At 40.1% G+C, this 27647-nt stretch overlaps 1 protein-coding gene across 1 annotated transcript in view; it reads left to right on the forward strand.

The window, feature by feature from the left end:
- The first annotated feature begins 552 nt into the window (after nucleotides 1-552).
- Nucleotides 553-27647, forward strand: part of MINDY3 (MINDY lysine 48 deubiquitinase 3) — a 33708-nt gene continuing 6613 nt past the window's right edge. The window contains exons 1-10 of the mRNA XM_053409531.1: nucleotides 553-1207; nucleotides 7612-7691; nucleotides 8343-8400; nucleotides 9294-9467; nucleotides 15273-15324; nucleotides 16464-16578; nucleotides 17985-18058; nucleotides 18435-18514; nucleotides 21275-21345; nucleotides 22844-22924. Of these exons, the coding sequence (XP_053265506.1) occupies nucleotides 1111-1207; nucleotides 7612-7691; nucleotides 8343-8400; nucleotides 9294-9467; nucleotides 15273-15324; nucleotides 16464-16578; nucleotides 17985-18058; nucleotides 18435-18514; nucleotides 21275-21345; nucleotides 22844-22924 (882 nt within the window). The 5' untranslated portion in view covers nucleotides 553-1110. The remainder of the gene's footprint in view (nucleotides 1208-7611; nucleotides 7692-8342; nucleotides 8401-9293; nucleotides 9468-15272; nucleotides 15325-16463; nucleotides 16579-17984; nucleotides 18059-18434; nucleotides 18515-21274; nucleotides 21346-22843; nucleotides 22925-27647) is intronic.

Genomic DNA, 27647 nt, shown 5'->3' on the forward strand with positions numbered 1-27647 from the left:
TTTCGTGTGCATGCACTGAACGAGCTTTTTTCGTGCATGCACACGAAAGCTTATACCAATAACAAATTTAGTTGGTCTCTAAGGTGCTACTGGAAGGAATTCTTTAAAATTTTGTTTCGTAATTGGTATATTATGGGTTGTGTTGACTTAATATGCTCTTCATCCTCCTTTTCTAAATTCTATTCTGCAATATTTTAAAACCTCCAAAACTAAAAAAATAGAAATCCAACCCGCGTGCACGACGACTCCTCCCATTTTTACCTAGACACTCGCGCACAGAGCATTCATACAAGAAGCGAGAGCCGGGCGGGACTCTCCCACTTTGAAACGAACCCTTCTTTGTACCCACCCTATGAATGAGCATCTCGCCCTTCCTCCAGCTCCGCCCGCCCGCCGTGGATTGGCCCGCCTACATGCCTGTCGCGCAGCTCAGTCGAATCACAGCCAGTTCTGTTGTTGATTGGCGTGCGGCCGAGCGTGTTTGTGTGCATCCCTTCCCTTCCCTTCCCCGCCCCGCTTCTGACCGTGTTGTTAACTCCCCGAGTCAGGATAGGCGGGGGAGAAAGTGAGCCCCGCATCGACGCCTCCCATTCGACGAGGTGCTTGCTTGTCAAGGAGCTGCTCCAATGGGGGTTGCCCGTAGTGCCCAACCCCGCTATTCAGTATTACTACTGAGCCCTGAGGAAGGGAGCGGGTGAGGCAGGCGGGCGCGCGCGCGCAGCAGTGAAGGAGGAAGAGCAGAAAGGCCGGTCAGTATAACCATCCGCGACGCCCGACGGGGGAGTCGGTCCAGGCGGCCCCTCGCGGGGAAGCGCGGCCTCCTCAGGCGTGGCCTCTGAGGGGAAGCCGGGGGAGGGCGGCGCGGCCCTCTGTCGAGGGAGAAGCGCCTCAACGGGCGGCGCTGGGCCTCCGTCTGCCCCTGTCCCCCTTTCTCAGCATCCCTCGCTTCTCCCCCTTCAGGCCCGGCAGCCGCCGCCTCGTGAGGAGTCCGCTTCGCCGCCGCTTCCTCCGCCTCCTGCCCATGTTCAGCGAACGCAGGTTGGCCGCCGCCCCTCCGTCGCCTGTGCCGCCGCCGCCGCCGCCTTTCCGCCGCCGCCGGGAGCCGCCGCCATGGCTGACTTGGGGCAGGAGGTCGTCCACCTGGTGTGGGGCAAGAAGCCCGGCACGCAGGGCCTCGCCGACACCATCTTCTGCCGGTGGGCACAAGGTACGTCCCGGCCTCCTCTCCCCCCCGCCATCCTCCCTCCTTCCCTCTTCGCACCTTCATTCACTTTCACATTCCCCTTTCACACACCCTCCCTCCGCCTCCTGCACACACGTCTTCTTGCCTTTGGACCCCTGTGCTCTTGCCTTCTCCCCCTTTCCTCGTCAGGCGCTGGTGGGAAGCGTGATGCCGTCGGTAGTGTCTGGCATGACAAGCGCTCCCAGCTGGCGCAGCCTTGAACTGCATCATGGCAGAGAGGTGGGTGGTTTGTGACTTGGGAGAATAAGGGATCTCCACCCTTCTTGCTCTTCTGTATCCCCCCCCCCTTTTTTTGCACTGTAACTAGTGAGCCGAGTTATATTCTCTCCCCTTGATACATCTTCCTTTGCCTGTTATTCCCCTGTTTTGAAATGGGCAGGAAGGGACCCAAATATAGTGGTGGCACAGTCATCATGATAGCTGTTAAGATGTGTCATTTGCCTCCCCACCCCCACCCTATCTATGTATGAGCTGGGGATATCTTTTGCACCATAAGGTTGGCAAACCCTTTCTCTTTGTCTGTAAAAGTCTTCGGTATATTTACTGTTGGGAAAGGGTGTATTTGCCACTCAGTTAGGCCTGGGTGATATATCGCCCAGGACCGGTACGAGGAGCAGACCGTGATGTCGGTTTCACTCAGCGGTATATCGCTGGTGAAACCGCCTTTGCTCCTGAGTCCCTCTGCTAGCAGCGTCCGCTAGAGAGAGTCAAGAGTTCCTATATCTCTGAGTGAAACCGCCATCCCAGTCTGCCCTCATACGATAGAGGGGGAGAAACAAGCTGTATCGGTGAGGCACCAGTACAGCTTGTTCCTCCCTCTGCATCTTTAAACTGCTCAACTGAGGAGTGTGCAACTGCCCTTGCCTCAGCTGAGCAGTTAAAAGAACCCCCAGCCCGGCATTGGCTTCTGCAAGCGTGGTGGGGGCTCTGTGAAACTGGTCAGCTCAGGGGAGCTCTCTTGCCACTCCCCACAGCGGGCATTTACAGGAGCCCCAATGCTTTGTACATGAGGCACATGAGTGGTGAGAGCACCGGGGCTGTCTCAGCTGGGGGGGGGGACTTCCCCTCAGCTGAGCAGCACAAACAATTGGATTGTCCTAGCCTGCGAGCCTGGGTGAAACTGCCTCAGCTCTCAAGGTGAAAGCTGGGGCAGTTTCACCTGGTGTCTCGTGGGTAGAAGCCAATGCATCTTGTTTTTTCAACATCACGGTATATCGCCAAACTGCGATGTTTGGCTGGCGATACACCATGATGTTGAAAAGCTGATGTCACCCAACTCTAAACCCAGTAGGTAACAAGATACATCTGCTGCTCCTTTGCCTGTGGTCAAGGACAAACTAGTAATTTTCTCCCAGCTCCGTGTTGTAAACAGTGCTACTATGTTCAGCACAGTTTTATTGCTGTTTGTAATAACTATCCTACATGGTTGGGTAACATTGGTGCTATTCCGTCATGTGTATAAGTTAAGGGTCCTGGGTTTCTTTAAGATGGTCATTCTAACCATTAGTAGTTCTGATAAATTTCTGCCATGTTGTACTGCATGTTATGCTTTTGGTCTGGTTTCACAGAGCTGGAAAATTGGTGCTCATGCCCAAGAATCTGAAATACTTTTTGATTTGTTAGCAAGGCTTTCTTCTAAGTACTGCATGGACTTGGGATGTGATATCCTTTTAGTATAATTTCACATTTATAGTCTAGATTGCTGTGGAATATGTAGAAAAAGGTTTCAACATTTCCTCTCCTCTAAGCTTGGCTTGGCTTACTCTATGCATATAATGATGCAGCATTGATTGCATTGATAGCAAACACTGCTATCAACAGCTTGTCCATGAATAATGAATATAAAAACCTTACAAGTTATTCTGTTCTTTCTGTTTTGCTTTGGGAGATTTTTTTTTTGTAACCTAAAAGTTGATGTGCTGTGATCTTGGTAGAAAAAAATTATGGATTGTGTCCATACTACTGATTCCCAAGAGGTTAATAAAAGCTTTGAATTGCCTATTACAGCACTGGCAATAGAAACAATGAAGTGCAAATATTTATCCAATAATAATTACTGTGTTTTGGCATGGCACCGAAAGCTCCCTCTAACAAACAGCATTTAGGAATCATCCATGTAATCTTTCTAGAAAGTTAATATGGTCCTCATTTTAATTTCTCTGTATTTTTCATTTGACAATATTTTATAATGTCTTTTTAGAAGTGCCATCCTGTAATTGGAAATTGCTAATTTTTGTGGACAACACAAGATGATTCAGCCCTATAGCCCATTTAAAATAGCTACTGGTGCGTCCTAGCCAGTATATGCTCATGTAGCACCGATAAGTTAAATGGAAATGTAAACATGTTAAATGAATTAATTGGGCAGTAACATGTGTAGTTACTCTTGTCTTTGCAGTATACATTGTCTCCGCCATTCCAAATGTTGTACCCAGGTAACTAACTCCTTGGTAGATCTACAAAAAAAGGCACCCCCTAAAGTTATTGATTCTGGGTTGACAATATCTTAGCCACGGCTTCCTCACCCTTAGCCCTCCAGATGTTTTTGGCTTACAACTCCCATGACCCCTAGCTAGCAGGACCAGTGGCCAGGGATGATGGGAATTGTAGTCTTAAAACATCTGGAGGGTCGAGGTTGAGGAAGCCTGTCTTAGCCCATTCCATCATTTCCATCAACTTGAATCTCAGATGCATGGCAAACCACTCTAATGAAATAATTTGTTTTGCAATAAAAGGTAACTGAGGGAAGAGAACAAGAACAATTAGTTGGAAGTTTGGCTTCTTGCAGCAGAATGCTGCTGCTAATTGCTCTCCTCAGTTCAGTTCTGGCCACAGTTGATGTTTCATCATCAATAAAATATGCATTTGTGGTTATGACCATGTTCAAAATGTGTTGGTGCTATAGAAATGCTCCTCTTTGGTTCCAGTGGCCTACTTCATACATCACATTAAAAATAGATTGTGGTTCAATGTGAATGAGCAGTGAGGTGGTATATGCTGCTGATAGGTTCCTAAGGTGGTCCTCCTTCAATCTTCCTGCTGCACCACAAACAAAACAAGCCAAAATTTGGCTTGTCATATTGTTCAAACCTGGGCTTGTGGTTTGTTCTTCTCAAGCCACACCACGAGGGATAAACCAAGAACAAACCTTGATTTCTGTTCATGGTTGGTTTGAAAGAAACAAGCAATGAGCCTGGGTTCAGATAACAGGCCAGACTCTGACTTGTTTTGTCTGTGGAGCAATAGTAGGAGCAGGAAAAGAACACCACAGGAACTTTGAGCAGTGTGCAGTAGCACTACAGCCTGTTTAAACTATGGTTTAATGTGATATGCATTCTAGACCAATGTGATTTGTCCTTTATTTTTCTACAACTGTTCTCCTTTGTGTGTTGACTGCTGAAACAATAATCACGCATTATGTTGTCCCCTCTTGGGAACGGCTATTTTCCTTTTATTTCCTGTTTTACATTCAGGTAGGCAGCCGTGTTGGTCTGATGCAGTCGAAATAATTTTTTTTTTTTTTTAAATGTCCAGTAGCACCTTAGAGAGCAACTAAGTTTCTTCTGGGTATAAGCTTTTGTGTGCATGCATACTTCTTCAGATACCAGATATCTGAAGAAGTGTGCATGCACACGAAAGCTTTTTAAATTTATTTTCCTGTTTTACATAGAGAGGAGTGCTATAAATGGGTATTGCATTGATTGCATTTCTCTGTGTGTGTGCATGCTCAGTTAACATTTTGGAGCTTATATGTGCTTGTAACTATGTTACTTGTTATTGTTAAGCTATTATCTTAGGTTCTGTAGTTTGGCTGCTGCTGTCAGTGCTTTTATATTAAAGTCTGTTTGATTGAGCGACCTGGCAGCTGGATATGTTGATAAGAAAGGGAAGGGCAAGTAGTATGTTCTGGCAGTTGTCAGTTTTAAGGAGCTAATCAATGAATTTGTTTTCATGAGCAGATTAGGGTTATGTTAGGGCTCCATGTTGCCTTCAGAAAAATACTGGCAACAGTGGACAGGAAATCTCATGGATGAACAATCCTAAATCTCTGAAATGTGTTGACCAAAAAAAAGGGATGAATCAAAAAGTTGTCTTGGCCTTCTCTTTTCTTCTTCTTTTTTAAAAAAGGTTCACTTTGACTGGCAGTATTTCAGGCTATTAAATTAGTAATTACTGGCTGTACTGAAATAATTTGGTCAGAAGTGCAAGCTTGTTTGGTTATAATTTAAAATATTTGTGCCTATAATTGAAGGATCAATAAGAAAGAAACGTAAGTTGAAGAAATCCCAGCTAAGTAATTAATTTGAAGAAGAATTTTGTTTTTGCAAAGGTTGGATAAAAAACATTTCGATCACCACCCTGGTCCTTTTTTGTACATAATAAATCACATTCTCGTGTACTCACTCATGTAGACAGTGTGTGAACTTGAGTGACTGGGGGTATAGTCAGCTGCAATTTCTGTGTTTGCACAGGATGGAAAAATTGTTTTGTGATATATGAGAAAGTTGTGTGACCTGCTAGAAGATTTCTGGTAAGACAGGATAAACACCTCTGTCACAGATACAGTATGTGCTGCAGTGTCTGTTAAATAGATGACTGCTGCCATCTGTTCTGTTGACTTGGTTAATATATTTTATTCTTCACTTCCTTCTCCTCTAAGTTGGATTTTTCTGGTTTTGGTTCTATTGCAGCTTTTTCCCACCCCCTTTCACCCTAGCAACTCGCTTGGACTGGAATAGAAGCTTTCAAGCTTTACAGTGCCTTTGTGTTAATATAAGCTTCAGTTATTGTCAAGTCAGAAAACCTGGCCTTGTTTTGCTGTCCTATCATATAACAATTTTAGAGCTGCTGCTGAGCTCAATGCAAGTTTGTTCTAACATCGTATTGTGACTATAATCTTCAGTACTCACATTCAAAATATTCCCCCTAAATATGCTTTTTAAAAAGTTCACAGAGTCCTTGGAATTACATGCAAGTCTTGCTTTTTATGTTGACCTGCTTCAGGGATGGACTGTACAGTGGTGCCCCGCAAGACGGAAAACTCGCAAGACGGAAAACTCGCTAGACGAAAGAGTTTTCCGTTTTGGAGGTGCTTCGCAAAACGAATCTTCTATGGGCTTGCTTCGCAAGACAATGTCCTGCGGGTTTTTTTCCCTTTCCCCCCCTTTTTCTAAGCCGCTTATCCACTAAGCTGCTAAAAGCCGCTAATAGCGCTAATCCGCTAATCCGTCAATGGGCTTGCTTCGCAAGACAAAAAAACCGCTAGACGAAAAGACTCTCAGAACGGATTCTTTTCGTCTTGCGAGGCACCACTGTACTTGTTTACCATTTCCTACAGTATCCTTGTAAATGTTTGTGTCTTGTAAAAATACCCCCTTCACCCCTTATATTGAAATGGCAGATGAAACTTGTATCCATTGTTTTTGGTTTGTTTCATGGTTCCATTTAGCTACTGGAAAAGCTAAGCAAAAGCGACATATTTGTACACTCTGTTCACTCCAATACCTCGTTTGTGTCAAAGCAATACACTGCTCTAGATTGAATATGACCTAGAAAGTGCATGGAGTTCAATACAAAATTGAGCAAAACTGCAGAGCACAGTTTTTGTGTGTGGCTGGAATGTACTATTAGGGAGTTAGGATATCTGTGTTCAGATGGAATTTATTATTTGTTGAACCCAGTTGAAGGTAGTCATTTGATGAGACCATGACTGTGCCCTCTCACCCGCCCACCAATATATGGACATTACCATGTAGGTTTCCACTCCCCCACCCCCAGTCATTTATTTATACTTTGTCCCCAGGACTTTTTCTTAAAACATTAAGAAAAAGATTTCTTTTACAATGTTGGAACCTGCTTAGGTTCTGGTTTAAGAAGAAATGTAGTGATACATATATGAATATATGTATATGTGTGTGTATGTATATAGATAGATAGATATAGATAGATAGATAGATAGATAGATAGATAGATAGATAGATAGATACAATAAAGGTATGCCTGTCACTGCAGCACTTGTATTGGAATGAGGATTTGATGGCCTTTGCCAAGCCAGACTGAATAACATTTGCACATTTCTAACAGAAGGTAGGATAAGTAAGGATATAAACACTAGGAAATGATAATTACCTACTACCACTCCGAAAATTAGGCTGGGGTTGATGCAGCTTCTTGAAAACATCAGTACAATGAATGATAACGTTAAAAGAACTGAGCAGGGTTGTTTGAGTTTTATTAGGCAGAGACAGAATATTGAAAGTAAAACTCAGTAGTTTGACTCTGATAAGGAATAAGTATGAAAGACTGTTCTATTAATGGACATTTTTCTTTGGAAACAACTAACCCATTATTTTGGTTCCTCCTATTAGGGTTTGTATTTAGTGAATCAGAATCAACTGCATTAGAACAATTTGAAGGAGGCCCTTGCGCTGTGATTGCTCCCATTCAGGTAATACTATAGAAGCTTGTGGAAACTATGTAAATTTGAAACATACCTATTTTTGCCTTCTGTCCTTTGGCTTATGTGAAAACCTAAAGTAAACACTATGACAAATATATATTGGTTGGGTTTACTTTAGTTGATTATTCTCTGTTGAAGTAGTACAGCTTGAGCACTACCAGTGCTGCTGTTTTGAGCCACTGTTGTCTGCAGCATTAATATAATATATAAAATCAACATGCCTACTTAAATCAGTTGCAGATATAGATCTGAGAACTAACCTGTTCCGTGAGTTCCTGCAGCACTTAACTCTTGATAAACTCTGATATGTTTTAGGTAGGGGCAGATATCTAGTCCTCTAAATTGGCCATCAAATGCTTCAAACATTTGTAAGATTCGAGAGAATGATATAATTGCATGAGAAAATTTATCATGCTGTTATAGTTAAGCAATTTCTAATCCCGTAGCTATGTAAATAATTTAGTGATAGTGAGCAAAAAAGTAAATTGTACATTTGCATAGGGGAAAAGGCCTTCTGTAACTAGGAATGTATTTTATTTTTTTTAAAAGAAGTTAAACTGATATTGAAAATGGAACACTTTGCACCACTGAAGAACAAATCATACATATCTGATATGTCAATGTTATCTTTAATATAAGGCATTCCTTCTGAAGAAGCTTTTTACTTGTGAGAAATCTACTTGGAGACAATGTCAAGGTAACCATAAACCTACCTCCACAAGAGGGTTTTGATATAGTACTTGCCAGCAAATTACACAGTGCTAAGCTAAATTATAGTTCACTATTATTCATGAGCTATTAGCAATATTCTTCTGCAGTAATTTGATGTTACAATTAGTGTACAAATGCATTATTTGCTGATGATTTTGAAATAGAGGATATAGAATTCAGCATTACAAAATTTAAGTGGGGCTCAAGAAAGTCCAAATCCTTCAAATGGAATTGTCATGTAAATTAGGCAAGTGGCAGAAATGTCACTGTATATTCTTTATTCTTACTACACAGTTTGTCTTACTGTTTCTGCTGAACTTGTTTCTCTTATCTTAGGACTGGAGAAGGTGGACTTATCCTCATTGATCATTGTATTCAATTAGGATAAGTGGAGGCACTTTGAACTCTGATGAATAAAGAACCTTTGCCCATTACCCTTGATTTTCTAAGGCTCAGTAGAAATTAATTGTGTGTATGTTTAGTTTCCCCCCTAGAAAAAACAGTGAACTGCCAAAGTTGTCAAATTATAAATGCAAAGAAAAACTGGTTCTTAAGGTTGAACTCATTTGTATTGTGATCATAACATGAATTGTAAACAGATCTTTTCTGCTCCACATCATGCCTCCCTTGTTCCATTTTCGTACTCTTATCCTTCTGTCCCTGCTGAATTAAGTAGAAAAATTGGACTGGTAGATTAGGTGTCTAGGTAGCTGCAAGATACAGATTTGACCTGGAAACCACCAGTTCCAATCCTTCTCCTAGCCCTCCTTAAAGCTGCCAGGGTTTAAGGAAAACCCTGAGTAGTATGAACATTGCCAGGTGTTTTTCATGCAAGTTCACTGTCAAAATTTGTGTTTGTTCTGACTTTGAATATTTCAGAGGAAGAGCAGAAGAATCTCCTCTGTCATACCTTAAGTGATATTTTGGAACTGGCTTCCTCTGATAATTCAGAATCATACTGTTTGGTAACATGGCGAAGAGGAAGGAATGCTGAAGAAACTGCTAGTATTTCTGAGAGTTCTGCTGAGTCAAGCCACCAAGAGGACCAGCCTTGTAAGATATGCCTTGTGTAATATGATTCTGAACACTGCTTTGGTTTTGTTAACAAGCTTTATTTTGTTTTTAAGAATGCTTTTTATTGTATACCAAATCTCTTATCCTGGCACTAGCTGCTCTTCAGTTTCAAAAATTAAGCTCAATACAGACTCATTTAAGTGCCATTGATCTAAGGCAGGGCGGGCTAACCTGTGCAGCATCCCCTCTCCTGAAGTCACTGAACTTGATTCCCATCATTCCTGATAATTGGCCATGTTGGCTCAGACTGATGGGAGCTGTAGTTCAACAACATCTGAGGAGTCACAGGTTAGCCACCCCGATCTAAGGACATTGACAAACACTCAAGCCTAGTGTTGCATCCCATTTTATGGTGCTAGGCAACCCTTAGCTATTGAATATTAGGTTTATAATATTTGGATTATATAAACACATTTTGACTTAATAAAATGGTGCCGCTAATGAATCAGGCAGCAGACTGTATAGCAATATTTTTCTGAAACAATAATTTAGAAATGCTGTAGATGTGAGGCATAATATTGAAGAGGCATTCCTCTATCTGCTTCATGTGACATGTGCATAACTTAAGAATTTCAGAAGTATTCATATGCAAATTTTCATCAGTTTAATATTTATTAAGCATAAGATTGATCGACTGATCAATTGTCAGTTCTATTAAATATATATTTAATTGAGAAGGACCAGTGTGAGTGATTTGGAAATGACTTTTTGCTGTTAAATTTATCTTACTACCCTTGTGTGTTCCACCTGCAGTCAATTTAATATGATATCATTAGGTCATTCACAATGGGCAGTCAGTAGAGGAGAGTTGCTATGACAAGAAATAATTTAAAGACTCTTGCATGTGATTAGTGTTCTGATATTCTTGTCAAAACATTTTCTCTTAAGTAAGTAAATTTATTCATATGTGGGTCATAAAAATAAAAGGAGATATTGAACCTCCCCCCTCACATAAATACACTTTATCATCATGTCATTGCATTTTGAAATATTCTTATTTAAAAAGCTACTTTAAAAAAGAGAATGCTACCACTATAATTCTATGACATTCTGAAAAGTGCTATTATGGGTACCTTTTAGTAAAAGAGAACACCACATTCCTATCACTGGTATCTACTTTTGTATAATTGTGTGACATTTACCAGCTTAGTTTCAGCAGCTCATGATTTGTACTTTTCTGTTCTTTCCTGATTTAATTGCAACAGAATGGGCACATATTTAACAAATATCGGTAACACAAGTATTCAGTATCCATTATCAGGTTCTAAGTACATGCAAAGAGTCTGGCATTTAAAACCAACAAGCAAACCCACACTTATTCAATATAGGGAACTTTTGGTGACATCTCACATTGCACAGGTGGGCATCTGCTCACATAGTGGGACTTGCCCTTGCTCCTTACAGTAGGGCTGGGTGATACATCAACATATCGTCCAAAACCAGTTTGATCATTGTTTCATAATATTTGAGCTGGCAATATATCATGAATCAAAATGTGTGTAAGGGCTAGGCAATAACTGGTTTTCAACATTGCAATAACTCACCAGTTAAACACTGCAATGTTATCACCAGCTAAACCTCACAATATCATCAGCTAAACACTGCAATGTCATCACTAGTTAAACATTGGAATCATCCGCAATGTCTGAAATAAGGATGGAACTATACATAGGCAAACAGGACAATGTCCAAGTAACTGATACTACTAAAGAGATCTAAAGCAGATAAATGACAATATTATCACTCATCACACACAGTTTCATCAGCAGGCAAGTCAAAACGCATCGCAACAGGGACTTTTGCTACTGCTGCCACCTCCCATTCTTGCAGGCCACCACCACTTACTACCCCTGCCTCCCATTGCTGCCGCAAGTCCTCACAGTCTGCCGCTGCTACTGCAGTCACTTACTCTCACTGCTGCAAGGCCTCACGTGCCACCACCGCAAGGCCTTGCAGGCTGCCGCTGCTACAGCTGCCCCCTCCCGTTGCCACTACAAGGTCTTGCAAGTTGCCACTGATTGTGGTGCCACCACGAGGCTTTGCAGGTTGTCACCGCTACTGCCAACATGTACCGTGGTCATGGCAAGCTGCTTCTGCCACCTAGTAGGCTGTCTGGCAGTCCCAAATTATTTCTATTCACTATGACTCATCACCGTACTTTGGATTGTACTGAATACCACCATTTGGTAGCCAAACCCAAAACCAAAAGTCTCTTTTGGATGCATTTTGGCTTGCCTGCTGCTGAAAGTGACCATGAAGTGATTGATAATATCATTTATCAGTTTTAGACCTTTAAGTGGTAGCAGTTGCCAGGACATTGGCCTTTTATGCCTCTATGTACCTCCTTCTTTTTTCAGATATGTGATGCTACACCATAGCTTAGCATTATGTGAATGAGTTTTGCCTCCCACTCTGCTCACATGCTGCTTTTCCACTTTGGAAGCTTTGTCTTCCCGTTTTGATAAGCCGCAGCTTACTATGTCAGAACACTAGCAGACGGTACTCAGTCTTGACTTTAGGTAATGGAAACCCACTTCAAATCTTAGGAAAGTTCCAGTGTCTCACCAGTAGGTGTGATGGGACATCCACATCTGCTCTGGAGGGTCTCCCAACCCTCTGGAGTTATTTGGCGGGCACACAGGGACTGCAAAGGGCAGGATAGGACAGAAAAGACCTATTGGAATAAGGATACAAGTAATATCTAGTACTGAATAACCAGCATTTATTCAATAGTCTTACAAAACTGGAGTAATAAGAAAACATAATGCCCTGTTGTGATTGTAGCTCCCTTCAGATGCCCTGCATGAAAGGCAGGGATGAGGAGGCATGCAGCTTTGGGGTTGGGGCCAGAGTGTGGCCCCACTTCCCCTTTAGGTTGTGGAGCCCTGTATATATAGACAAACATTCAACACCCACTCTTACACACACACACACACACACACACACACACACACTGTAAAGGTATGAATAGTATTTTTAAGATGATTGTCATTTTTAAGGTTTAGCCTGGTATTCTTTTTCACACTGCTGTCCCTGTCATACAGTGAATTAAATTCGAGGGAGGGATTTGACTTGAGTTCCTGGTTGCACAAAGTGACTGTAAAATGCAGTGTAGAAATTGGCCTTGAGTTCATAAAATGGGATGTAATATTGAAACTTGCTATACAGAATACCTTCTGCTAGTTTGTAAGGAAAATAAACACCTGTAACTTTCTGCTTCCTCTCTTTCCTCTCTACACTAACACCAGATCACCTGCCTGCATTTTGCCCGTCAGGCATGTTTTTCGTATTTGACTTTTACTCAAATTTCATTTTCCTCAGTGCATACCAATTTTGAAGCTACAACTTATTGTAGGAAGAAAGGCATGTATATTTAGGAATATATGCAAAGGACCACAAAAAGTGTTCCTCATAAGGCCTTTTCAGCTCCCCCTTCTGGTGGCAGCCTCCCAAAGGGCACAAGGGATGCTGCTGGAAGGAAAAACTGGCAGTTTTTACCTTCCCATTCACATGCTTCTCTGCATACATACTGGAGTCTTCTGTGGCTGAAAAACTATGACCCAGGGCAATATCTTTATATAAATTTTTAGGACTTTTGGTTTCTTCCTCATCCCCCAAAGAACAGATATGGGAAAAAACTGTTAGCTGAAAAGTCAGCAACTTTCCCTTGTTTGTCTACACACTTCTCATGAAACTAAACTATAACAGATTCTTTTTCTAGTAACCATAGAGCCCTAATACATTTTATGGAGTGTGTTGTTTGCTGCAAAAAAACAACCCCTTGGAACTTTAGTAAATCATGTTTTTTGTACAGATACTTTATATTAAAGCTTCCCATTTTATACTTCCTTAAATAGTGAATCAGGCAACTTAATTCAAACCTTCCTGTTTTATACAGGACTTTTTCTCTCAACAGTACTTGTGTTCCTCTAATCATAGTCCATCTCTTGACATGCTGTTCTTACCATTCCATTCAGTTCAGCAGGGTCAGTGAAATTGGCAACAGTAACTGGTCCACAGATTGCCAATGCAAAGTCTACTTGTTTCATCTGCTTTATGTTGTGCACAACTATGATTTGTTTGCCATTCATTGACTGTAATAGTGCTAATTCACAGGTTCAGAAATACCTTTATATCATAAGTCCCTCAGGTTGTGGTGTTCATAATTTAATTGGTTTTATTGGATGTGATTGGTGCAATAATTAATTGGTGCACCAATAATTAATTGGTGCAGTAATTAATTTTAGAACACTTTTCACTGAGGCAGGGGTTCCCAAACAGTGATCTACAGACCACTGGTGGTCCCTGAGCTTCATTCAGGTGGTCTACAGCATGTCTGTAAAAGTACAATTAAAATCAGAGCATTAAGCACAGCAGATTATGAATTGCTACAGCAGGCAGAAAAATAATTAAATGGTCTGCCAAGATTCTCTGCAACGTTCAAGTGTTCCATGAGGAAGGGAAAGTTTGGGAACCACTGCAGTAAGGCCTGGTGAATGTCCCAGAATAGGCATTTGTTACTAAAGCTGTATGTAACAATTTCAGTGTTCTTCACTTCCCAAAGTGACACTATTGTTAATTAGTACATTTCAAAGTTTTCTTCCGTAGAAGATGAATCCTGCTAGTCTGATTTTGAGGGCTTGTCATTCTTGTCATGTAGTAAGAATTGCAGAAGCTGCCACTATCACCTTTTCCTTAGGACTCCATTTTAACAGTGATACAGATAACATTAGTTTCTGCATTAGTTTTCCTAGATGCTGAGTTTTATATCACAGTCATACCTCATGTTACGGCCACTTCAGGTTATGTGTTTTTGGGTTGCGGACCACAGGAAACCCGGAAGTACCAGAATGGGTTACTTCCAGGTTTTGCCACTTGCGCATGCGCTAAATCACGCTTCACGCATGTGCAGAAGCGCCAAATCGCGCCTGTGCAGACGCGGCACTTCAGGATGCGAACGCTGCGGGTTGTGGACGTGCCTCTGTCACAGATTACGTCCGCAACCTGAGGTTCCACTGTATATTATATTCTGTCTCACGTCACTCAAAGCAACATATATGTGGTTCCCATGCAGGTATGATGTTATGCTGAACCCATTTCACTAATACTTGGTAACACATTAGTTAACTGGGAAGGCATCAGTTGGGTAAAGGAAAAACCCCACTTCTAATTTAATTACAGAGGATGAGGGAAAGGTGGTATAAAGTCTGAACCTAGGAAGGCACTAAATGCTGTATTTTTTCCTACTGTTGGGTTACTTAACACGTACTTGAGTAGAATAATAGAGGATAGTTATCTTTAAAAAGAGCATTGCTTAAAATATATTTTTCTAATCTGAAGCAAAATGTGTTGAGAGAAATGGAATGAAAATACAGCTGTCTTAACACCGGTTCTGCTCTGAAGTTATCTGTATAACTACTCGCTTGCTCTTGTGGAAAATTTACTCAAATAGCAGAATTGTGTGTTCATTTTGCTTGCACTTGGTGACCTTCCTGCCGTGGTTGTCATAATTTATGCAAAACTTGAAAGTTTTCAAGGCTATTGAACTAATGGTTTGCTAGTCTAGACTCAATATTGCTAAATTGTTTGTACTTGTATTGTGGAGACCTAACTGGGTTACATTAAATTGGCTTGCGCCATGTAACTGTACAAGTGGAAATTGGTCCAAAAGAGGGTGGGGGCTGGGGTTAAATTATGAAAGACTTGGAAGTATTCTAGCTTGCTGTGTGTTTCTTGTGTCACTTTTTGCCATGTGTAGTGCTGAAAAGTGTCTCTTGTGTATAGCTGCCTTGGCTGTCGAAGAGCTTGGCTTTGAGCGATTTCATTCATTAATTCAGTAAGTAACATGTTGGAACACTTAAAATACACTATCTTGTAGTTCCCCAGTAAACAAAACTTCTTTCAGGTGTAAGCCTCATACTTAATGCAGTTGAACATCAAGGTTTAAAAGATAATTAGGCTCAAGAAAGCTATTGCTTTAAGATCAAAACAACTGTGACTATCCAAATCTGTAATTTTAACTTGATTTTGTTGCTGCTTTAATTCAGGCGTTTATTTTAAAATTTCAGCATTAGCTTAGAAGAGTCATGGTTGAACATTTCAAGTGGCCTGAATACAAAATTGTCCTGAGAGCCACATGTATTTAGAAAATACTGCATGGTTTTAAGCAATCCAGTTTCTTACTCAGTCACCACAATTCAGCAGTATCTATCTTAACGTGAACTCAGGTTACACTTCCCAGATGCTCAAAAGCTAAGTTGGGAATGAAAGATGGACAGACCCATATCCCCACCAATCAGTGATTCACACTTTGAGGACATGTCAATGGGCCTGTGCTGTGAGAGGTATCTAAGTGAATTCTCTCTGCACAATTCGACTCCAGGGAGGAGTGAAGAAAGGGCACCTGAACTTACACCACCAATTGAATGTGTGGGGTTTGTGATGGAAGGGAACATTGTGTAAGCACAGCATTAGGCATGCAGTCATCTGTACTTACAGCTTTCTGAACTGAGTTCAATATGGGGCTATTAGCTTAATTAGGCATTTGCTATTTGAGAATATTTGTTTATAAGGGCAAATGCCACTATCTGCCCATTGTGTCTTACCAACAAGAACAAAATTTTAAGTAGTCATTAAAGTTGTGATGACCTAAATCTAACATCTGCCAATTTTCACTGTCGTATGAGAACTTTTCAGGTGAAAAATCAAAACCAGGCTTCTAAAATTGTGACGCGTGCTGCCATATTGACACTACTTGTACTGTGTACATGCTATAACCATTATTTTTTCTCCATTAAGACAGTCACTGCTAATTGTGTTGCAAATGTATTGGTCACAGATACTATTGCATGCCTTAAGCATTCAGTTGCACCTTACGTTATCTTGCATTTTGTTGCTAGTCAGCTAACAAATACAAAATTGAACTCTGTCAAAGCCCAGTACCATGTCTAATGGACTTTTCTTTTTAATCTTCAGCAAGCAGTCATTCACAAGCTTCCCTGATTTCAAAGAAGCAGTTTGGAATCAGTATTCAGTCTGGACAAACAAATTTGGAGTGTTGCTTTTTCTGTATTCTGTGATACTGACAAAGGTTTGTTTCTATTTTTAAAAATGTTTGTTTTCTTAAACTAACAAAAAAAAAAAAAAGGAAGGAAGGAAGGGGATTAAAGGGGTTTGTTTCCTCCATCCCATCACCTTCAGTACCATGTGTGTGCCTGCATGAGGCAGGCATATTTATTAACCTCCTGTTGTTTGGCCTGATCTTCCCATTTTGGTTTCATAATCTATAATTAGATGTTTTAATACTGTAAACTGTTAATTTTACACTGTGGGAGAACCTTGAGCTTTGTATAGGCACTTGTTAATCATGGATGGGGTGGGGGGGTGTCCCCAAGCCAGCTGCTTTTTAGATCTTTGTTTTGATCAGTGCATAGGTTTGAAGGGCATTTTTAAGCTTGTTTGACTGAACGTACTGTGAAATCTCCCTGCAAGTAGGAACCCTGGCTTATCAGGTTTTTGAGTTTTGGGAGCTGATTCTAAGCAATTAAATCAAGAACATGGGGGGGGGGGGGACAGAAAAATTAACAAACTATCGTCGCAACGCTGACACAAAAACTTTGCACATACACTAAGCAAAAGAATGAAGAATCACTACCCCACTCTCCCAACCTCACAGGGTCTATGACAGCAGTGTCTCACTTAAAAAAAAATTCGGCATAGTGAATGCAAAGGGGGGACGTGCGATTAATGGCAGCAGCAAGCAGGAGATTGGCAGCGGCGACTGGGCGGGTGATTGGTGGCTGCGGCAAGGCCTGCTGCCGATTGGTTGTGGCTGTGGCAGTTGGGCAAGCAATTGGCAGCCGTGGTGAGGCGGGCAGGCCATTGGCAGCTGCAGCAAGCGGGCAGGTGGGCTGTTGGTAGCGAGTGGGTAGACAATTGGCGGCTGCGGCGAGGTGTGCGATCGGCAGTGGCTGTGGCAAGTGATTGGCAGTGGTGGGTAGGCGGGTGAGCGATTGGCGGAAGTGACTTTCCCCATCCCCCAAAAAAGCTAAACAACTTAATTTCTTAATTTTGGGTTGAAAAAAATAGGGGTCATCTTATACATGGGGGCGTCTTATACTGTACCCGGAAAAATATGGTGTGTGTGTTTAACTCATTCAGACTTTTGGGGTCATTTTACGAAGATCTAAACAGCAGCTAGCTTCTCTTAGGAGCACTGGGGCCAAGACTTGCATGTGCCCCTCTGTCCTATGCCCAGTTTAATCCTTTGCTTGTTCAGTGACAGCCTGAATGGCAATTCATTTATCTTGTTGGAACAAGTTAGTCAAAATGAAGTGCAAACTAACCATATGTATCAGTTTTTCCTGATACTAATATTTAGGTTTGTTGACAAAATGTTAAGGGTTGGTTATTTGTTAAAAGAAAAAAAATATTTCTTAGCAGGAAGATGTGGCCACTATGCCAGTAAATATACCAGAAAGCGTTCCTGTTTTCTAGGGCATTGAAAACATAAAAAATGAAATTGAAGATTCAACTGAGCCATTAATAGATCCAGTGTATGGTCATGGAAGGTAAGCTCTGGTTAGACCTATACTTTCCTTAAGGAAAGTACTACCTGTTTTCTGAACAAATCATACTTTAGAAACACAGTTTCAGCCATTATTAATTGCAAAGAATTGATGGTGAATATGTGGGACAGTGGCTTTTTATCATTTCATCTGGAAGCATCTCATATTGTTAGCACCCGTTGTGTTAGAGGTATGATTTTATACCAGATGAACTGAAATTGAACCTAGACCTTCTGAAAAAAGTTACGTGCATGTTGTAGCTTGCTTTATCTCCCTATGTGCTTTTCAAGAAAAAAGTTGTAGTGCCATCAAAATTAATTTGTTTAGAAAAATGTGAATGCAAATTGCAAATCTAAAAGCTTGTTTTCTTCATATTAAGCCAAAGCTTAATTAACCTCCTGTTGACGGGGCATGCAGTATCTAACGTCTGGGATGGAGACAGGGAATGCTCAGGAATGAGTAAGTTTGTACTTGATATGACATTGCTGTGGTGCAGCATCAAGAGATATACTAAATGTTTTGCATTTGAATTGTATATAGTTCTTACAAACTAAAGCTACGGCTTTATACGAATGCTTGTGTTTCTTTTTGTCTATTTATGAATATTGACATATTACTCCACTTTAAAATGCTACTTGACTGCAAAATTCTAGTCATTCGTTTTTGGTAAACTGCCTCCCCACTAAGTTCTGTGAGATTTGAGTGCTGGGCTTTAATAAATTTATTCAAGGAGTCTAGGGTGTCAGGAGTTCGCATTAGCCCATGTTAGCTAATTGCCAGTACTGTGTACAGTGGTACCTCGGGTTAAGAACTTAATTCGTTCTGGGGGTCTGTTCTTAACCTGAAACTGTTCTTAACCTGAGGTACCACTTTAGCTAATGGGGCCTCCTGCCGCCGCCGTGCAATGTCTGTTCTCATCTTGAAGCAAAGTTCTTAATCCGAGGTACTATTTCTGGGTTAGTGGCGTCTGTAACCTGAAGCGTCTGTACAGCACAAGGAAACTTGTACTCTTTAGTTTACCACAAGATGGCAGTAGGTCCTAAGGAAGAAAAATAGGAGTTTAGAATGTGGGTAAACTTCTCCAAAATCATCTAGTTGCTATGAAAGACATTGCACAAGGTATTTACTGTGGGATAGCTATGCAGTGCCTTTGTCTCCCATTTAATAAGCATTTATATCTTGAAATAGGAAGGCTGGTAGTGGTTTCATGTAATCAAGCTCTTTGGCAATGTGCTTATAAGAAACTTGATAGAATTCTTCATTGAATCTAGAACTATGCTCTTAGTAGAATGAAAAATAAATACATGTAAAATGTTCACTAATTTAATCCCCATGTCACTCCCCCCACCCCACCCAATCTGATCTGTTTGCCCACAGAGTGTTTGTCCCTAGTACATTGCCATATATAGCCATTTGGTTATAAATGAATCACTGAAAAAGGATGAGGAAACTTGAAGCTGTAGTTTGTTTCGTCTTTCCAGAATTTCAAGATTAAAATGAAGAAAATGGGTATAGAGTTGCTGATAATCCTGACTTTTTTCTGTAATGTTCAGATACAGCCTAGATACAATACAGTAATGCAGTGGTTCCCAGCTGGTGGTCTGCAAACCCCAGGAGGTCTGTGCAACCCACCCAGAGTGTCATGGCATCATTCACATAACAAAACATAACAAAAACTACCATAGAGATATCCTTTTTTATGGCTTGACTTTTGAAAAATGGGGTCTGTAGTACTTACCTGATTGGGTACTAATGTATTCCTTGGGCAAAAGTGGCTAAAAATCAAATTGTATGTTACCCACAAATGTCTGCAATGAAGCCCCAAAGGCCACTCTTTTAAACAAAGAAACAAACAAAAAGTAGTCTTGGGTGATTCTTAACCCTTTCCTTGCCAACTTGTTTTTCTGCTTCTGTTTGACCCTTCTCTAAAATTATATCCCTGTGAGCATTCCAGGTACATGTTTACTCTCCTTTTTATTTTCTAAGAAAATAACTTTTAAGAGTTCACATTCATTCCTCAACATCATTCAGTTCTTTACTCAAGAACATCTCAATTTCTTCTGCCAACACACTAAATGTTGGTACTTCCTCTTCTTTTCTATCGTTCTTATTCCCCCCCCCCCATTTTGAGATAATGAGTAATTTCCCCAGATCTATAGCCAATTTCCATTCCCTATTCCCTGTTCAAAGAATATTCTTATATCTTAACCACACACAAATTTCTCTGAGGTATTCCTTATTAATTCCTTTGACAGATTAAGAACTAGAATAACTCAGTTTGGTGGTTATATTTTATTTGTTATTTCATAAAAAGTAGCCCACTCAATTTTGATTAATTAATCAATTAAAGAAATAATAATAATAATAATAATAAACAAAAGTACTGATTTTCAAGTGGTTCATAGTGGGAGGGGGGAGGTTTGGGGAACCACTGGTCCAGGCAACATGTCTGCACCTTTCTTGAGATGTTTTATAACTCTCCCTTACGGAATGCAAAAAGGACTGGGGGAGAGGAGGAGTTTGCCTCAAATTAAGCAGGCAGGCTTGGGGCAGAGTTTGCTGATATGTTAACAGCATGCTCTTGAGTTCAGATAAATTTGTAGTACACCAACTGTGTTTTCAGTTTTTCTTAGAGTGGCCTTTTTACAAGCCAATTTTTTTCAAAATTTTCTGCACAGAGGACAAGTTGGCAATGGAAAGAAAAAGCCCATTGAGAAGGATGTTCTAGTTCTTAGCATTGTTTGCTTTTAAGAGTTTATCATATATTTGGCATCATTTGCTTTGTTTAAAACAAAAAGCTTCTTGTAAACAAAAGAGAGAAAGAATTATTATATTGTATGTGTTTATCAGTTTTTTGTTCTGTTGTTATGACTTGATTTCCATGATAAGTTACTCTTGAAAATTTGTGATGGGATTTGGGCCAAGAATGCCACCACTATGCTTTGGCCTCTGTCTCTAGCCTTCCACCATCATTCTGGGGGTGGATATCTCATTCCATCAACATGATTTGCTCTCCATGAGTCTTTCAGTAGTTTTGTCACTTCCAAGGTCTATTCAGTCAGAGGATTTTAGTAATAGGATTGCACCCTTATTTCTCTGCCTAGTTTTTATGTGCTCTGTTACATGTTTGTAGGCCAAAGTTTCATGGCATGTTTTAAGAAGGAAACTGTAGCATGACTCAAATTTTGCAGTCTAATGCAGAGTTCTATTTCTCTTCAGAACTACTTGGAATACATAAACAAGCAACTGTTGGTTTTTTGACACTTATGGAATCTCTAAGATACTGTAAGGTAAGATAGTTTATAGTCATTGGGTGTTATTCAGACTTAAGAGTAGTCCCATTGAAATAATTGAAGTCAATTTATTTCTGTAGGTATTTGTCTCAGTATGACTTAATTGGATATCGCTCCTTATGTAAAAGCATGGCTGGTGTTAACTCCAGAAAGAAATTCCTTTCAAAACTTGGTATTTCAACTTTAACTGTTGAAGAGAAATCACAGATGAAGCATATGTCATCTAAATTTTTCAAATCTCAAGTTTAAAAACTTTTTTTGAATCACCTTTTTTTAGCAACAGCAAAGTCATCTGTCTTGCTAATGAGTAAGAAATGAAGAAACTTAGCTTATTCAGAGTTACAAGTTATGTCTGTCTTTCGCTTCCCTCTCCTGTCACAAGAATCTAAAAGGCACAATCTAGTCCACCTAAGCCAGAATACTCATAGGATCAATGAATGCCTGTTTTTTCACCTCCCCTTGCCTGTGAAAAGTTATTTACATAGTTAAGAAATTCATGTATACCAGCTTTCCCTCTTGCCTCAGTATAAATTTTGTTTCAAACCATTAATAATTTGCTCCGAACATACCATTCACTCTTAATGGGCCCTTGTAAGCAGGGGAAGATGGGAAAACAGAGCTATAGGAATCCTGCAGGTGCAGGAATTATACCCAATATATTTGATACTTTACTGAAGCATCCACACTGATTTGTTCCTCTGAGGATCACTCATGCACTTGTTCAGCTCTGAAACTTTCTTATTTCGTGCATAAAAAAACAATAAATTTAGTTTTTGCACATATTTGCGGTACAGCATTCAGTATAATACAGAATTCATCCTGATAATTAAGGACATAAGAGTAGTCTGCTGAATCCAGTCAGTGGCCCATCTATTCCAGCATCCTTTTCTCACAGTGGCCAATTCTGATTTTACTTTTTTAAAAAAGTATTCAGTTTCATGTTGGTTGTTATTATTAATAAAGATGGTGGTGTTCATGATGATAGTTATTAGAATGGTAGAGTGAACCTTGCAACATGCAGTTTTGTCTGGTAAAGCAAGATCCAAACACAGTATCTAGGAATCAGAGGTCACAGTGATGAATACTGTACATAGCTAGCTTTCACCAATTTTTGTAACTGTCTCCTCTTTTAGTCCTTTCATACCAAGCTCCTTCATACATATGGGGAAACCTGACCTGGATTTTGGAATAGAAAATAAGCAGCAGCATTATTATTTGTTAAATTCCTATACCACCCCTCACTGGAGGATCACAGGGCAGTTTAAAATAGAAAAAGACATTCAACAGTAACAAACAATAACAATACCCCACACAGAGTTTAAAAGGTCATAGATGGTTTAATTAGCCAAACCATGTCTGTTTTTTATTTTCTCGGGGTGCAGAGCTATTCTGTTGCAGGGTACTATTAGCCCAGCGTACACTGCAATATTTGAGGACAAAATGTTGTATGGTGTTAGGTTATGAACTTGCTACATATTTTTTCTTTTCATTTTAGGTTGGCTCCTATTTGAAGTCCCCAAAGTTCCCTATTTGGATACTTGGCAGTGAAACTCATCTCACAGTCTTTTTTGCCAAGGTAGGATTCCTTTCTTTTGTTTCATTTCATCACCCTAGGTCAAATACATCTTATTTTAAGTCTACAGTTCAAATATTTTCTACAGTATACTCTTCTTACACAGCACCGAAGGTTTAAAATAATTTATTGGCATACATGTTACATGAAAACATACTGGATTTCTGAGATTGTCTTAAGCAAACTACTCAGTCAGTATTATGGTTGAAAACAACTCATCTTCAGGATCTTCTTGAGTTTTTCTGAGTAGTTAGAAATCAAGTCCCAAAGACCCTTCTGCTTGGCTAAAACTATTACCATACATGGCTATTTGTGCAAAGCTATGTATTGAGCATTGCAATCTATGTCTTACCAAGTGTGGAAGTAATACATTTTTCTCTGACTGATCCTGAAACTTCATCAAAACAAGGGATGGGGTGTGCTGCAGCTGCATTCCACTGATCTTTGGTGAATGGAAAGGATGACATTTTCCTCCTGCTTTCTGGACTTAGATGAGTTATTCAGCATGAATTCTGTGTTACAGCTAACTTCTGGATAAGTGTGAAACTGCAGGATCTGTGTGGATTTTTCAAAAATGACTATGTAGGAAAGCATCCAAGAACAGGGGTATTTGGGGAGGTGGAAGCTAGGGAATTCAAGATAATAGTTGGAATATTTATTAATACTAAGAACAGACATAGGCAAACTCTGACCCTCCAGATGTTTGGGACTACAATTCCCATCATCCCTAGCTAACAGGACCAGTGTTCAGGGATGATGGGAATTGTAGTCCCAAACGTCTGGAGGGCCTGAGTTTGCCTATGCCTGACTAAGAAGGATGTGTGTGCGCTTGTCTCAGAGTGCTCCCAAACTTGCAAGAGGACCAGAGAAACTTTAATTATTTTTTTAGCACTGGAGATGTTGCACATTTTTTAGTCAAAGCTGATAATGGGCATGTTGTTTTCAGACAACACTAAATAAGATCTAAGTACATTGTTATTGGCTCATAGTACTTTGTTGCAGTAATCTGTAATATCATGTTAAAATTGGAGGTAAAACAAAGGCAGCACAGAAACATTCTAATGGTTAACTTCAGTGTTTGATGTTAATGATTACATTGCTTGACCCTGTAATTTTAAAGAGACTGTAATATGAAGAAAGATTAGTATATCTTTAGTTATAAAACATGATTTCTCATACTTTTTGAATATTTGTATTTCAGCACTTTAGTGTTCTATACCTACATAACATAAAAAACATTTTTCTGTGATTTTACACTTTGCTGCTAAAATCTTGAAGAAAAGCTGATAGACCCCTCCCCTACCCTAAAGGAAATAATTTGTTCTACCACCTAGAGGTATATACAATTACCTTTTAATGGTCTACGTTCAGCCATGAACAGTGACCTTTCGGACTACCGTATTTAAAGTCTATGCTGACAAGGTTAGTTAGCAAAAAAAAAAATAGAGTGCTGAAATCAGTTATGCAGAATCCAATTCTCTTTTGTAAGAAATGCAACTTCATAGAAGAGACATAAGGCACTCCCAGGAAAACAACAACAACACAAATTGGCACATTCTATTTTAACATAATTCAGTGCCTGGAAGCATTTTAACTGAAGAGCAAAAAAAAACCAACAAAAGCACAGTTCTAAAATGGGTTTTATTTGTGGTGTTTAGGCATATATCCCATAGTTCTTGAATTACATTGCAACGCATTGTATATTAACTAATTACTGAATACCACTTCATATCTATGACTAGCCTGTATTTTTTAGCTTATTTAAATAAGGGTCAATCTATAGAAAGAGAAAAGGCTTGTGATACACTCTTTTTTTTTGAGACTCTACCACTTGAAAATGGAGGTGGTTGTGTCCTTCTCTGGTCTCTGTAGATTCATTACTGTATATATGGTTAGGATCCAAAGAACTATGTGTTCTTTTCATGTGCACACTGTAGCTCTGCCACCCATCTCAAAAATTAACTTGGTTGGTGTCCAGTATAGCCTCTAATGCAGCACAAGATGCAGCAACTGGTAGCAAATACTTGACAAAGCTGTTCAGATCCCACCGTACTCCTGTGTGTGAATGAAGCATTAGTCTTTGGACTTTAATTTGGATTTGTGTTGCCTGGTGCGTGCTTTCCAGCTGAGGTTTAAATACCTTAACATACGGCTAATAGTAATGTCGGCACTGATACAATTACATGGATGACAAAGCTTTACTAAAATCAGTTTGTCTTCTGTTAGCTGTTTGATTATTGCACAAACAGTAATGCATGTGACAGCTGCTACCTGCCCACCTACACTGCATATAACCTTGGATACAGCATTCAGTTTCATTCTTTACAAGTGCAATTAATACCCTTGCAAATCCATTTCATACTCCTCTTTGAAGCTGTGATAAGCTTGCTTTGCATTCTCTTAATTGTCTCCTTTGTGTGGAGATGAAGATCTTTGTATAGACACATATGAATGCTTTTGGTTTTTCCTTAAGACAGCAGTTCCTGACAAGAAGGATGTGTAAGACCATTCTAAAGCCTCTTTAAATCTTACTGCCAAGACACACCAATACATCCAGAATTGCTGAATCTTTCTCTTGTTTTTTAGCACTACTTTGGGAGGAGGAAGTCATGAATTTTGGAAGCTCTGTTTACACATCAGGCAAAATACTTTCAAATAAAAATATCTTGATTTTGTTCTGAAACTTGGTGTAAACAGAGTCCAATCCAATGAAATCAATGGACTTAAGTAATATTAATTTCCATGGTCTACTATGGGATTGAGCAACTTGGATATTGCCCAGAATGTTTCCAGCAATCTAGCAAACCACTAACACTGATATCTTATGACCATGAGCTAAGCCCATAAATAAATGCATGAGTTTTAAATTAATAGTCAAGATGTCTTAAGTCACTAGTGTATTTGAAGAAGTATATATTATACATGTATAACCAATTTGAGCTACTGTGCCTTGAGTGTAGCATAATGTAATTGTTAAATACTGTTACGAGGTAACTTTTATAGTGCAAAAGTATGCATTTACTGACATAATATCTTTACATGTTGTTGTTTTAAATTTGTAACCTACTTTAAGCCAACAGAAGAAGAATAAGAACTTAGCAAATTGATAATAAAATTAATGCTGTGTTGCTGTGTCCTCCAAAAAATCCAGTAAACAAGAAATAGTAATTCTTACAAAATGAAAACATGCTATAATTTGCGAAAATATTTGCTTCTTTAAAACTGCATCAAATGGTTTAGGAGCCCGCCTGTTGGGAATAGCACCTGCTTAAAGCAAAATCAGTGGATGTGATCTTCATGCCTTAAGTTTTATTGGAAGGCAAGCTGTAATTTAAATATAATTTTTCAGCCTCGTGATGGCATTCAGCCTCTGGTATAGCATTAGCTCTGCTGGATTTGGAAAGTCTTACAGCTTGTGCAGTATCTTGTTCCTCTGTACAGCTCAGTCGGTAGAGCATGAGACTCTTAATTTCAGGGTTGTAGGTATGAGCCCCACACTGGGCAAAAGGGGTTGGACTAGATGACCCTCATGGTTCCTTCCAGCTCTGCAATTCTATGATTCTATGTTGCTGTCACAATTGTTCTACCATCCCTGCCTAATTCAAATTTAGGATGTAGGTGGAAGACTCTGTGTTGAGGATAGAGTGTGCAGCTGACAGACATTGGTCCTAAATGGTTCTGGATCTTAAGAATTTTAAGCAGTCTGCTAGTCCAGTGGTTTACAACCAGTGTGCTGTGGCCTTGAATGATGGTCAGGGGTGTGGCAGGCAACACAGGCCTCTGTCCCTCCCTCCTCTGATGCCCTCTCATGTCTCTGCCTCCCAAAGGCTTGCACAGCCGTTTGTTGCAGCAGTGCTGGCTATAAGCTCCACAGGCGAATGCTGCCTCTGGGAGACACCTCTCTTTGGGGCGGGGGGGGGGCAGCAGCTGCCTGGAGGACTCCCAAGGAGAGGAGGCTGTTGGGAAAATGTGAGAGGCTGCTCTGCAGGCAAGGGGTAGCATAACTGGGCTCCTGAGCCCCACAGTGTGCCACAGAAAGAATGTAGTTGGTCAAGGGAGAGGTGGACCCCAAAAGGCTGAAAACCTCTGTGCTAGTCTATGCCCATATTGTTCCTTCTTAGGGTATTTAAACTTAATATGACCTGTCTTTTATCTAGTTTAATGACAGCATCTGTCCACAGCTATGTACTGTTTTTAGAGCAATGGTATTTAGAAAGTTTAAAAAAAAATAGTGATGTATTTTTTTAAATGATGTTTATCAGCTCTGCAGTTATTACAGAGATTGTATGTGCTGTTTTTGATTTTTGAGAACAAAAGCGGCTGAGATTTTTTTTACAATGTACTAACGGTGTGTGTTTGCCTCCAAGGGTAAACATGAGATTCTAAAATAAATTTGTGTTATCAGAATAGCATTTAAAAATACAGCAAAATGGTTTTGGGCAGGAATATTACAAAGTCCAAAGGGTAAAACATGAACCTCTTCGCCTTTAGGACATGGTGTACTTGAACAATGCTTGGTAAACTACTGATAGGATTTCCTTCTATGGAAGATTTGGGGGTTGGGATGTTGTTAGACAACAGTTTTGCAAGGCCTGGGTGCTTGTGTTTGGCAGAAGTTGTAAATGCTTGGCAGATGAAGTTCATTTTTGGGATATTTTGTTTTTTAAATAAGTGTTGCTGCCCAAAGTGAATGAATTGCTTGCTTTTTACAAAATACAAATGTTGC

Source organism: Podarcis raffonei, chromosome 12 (genome assembly GCF_027172205.1).
Source record: "Podarcis raffonei isolate rPodRaf1 chromosome 12, rPodRaf1.pri, whole genome shotgun sequence".
Taxonomy (NCBI): Eukaryota; Metazoa; Chordata; class Lepidosauria; order Squamata; family Lacertidae; genus Podarcis; species Podarcis raffonei.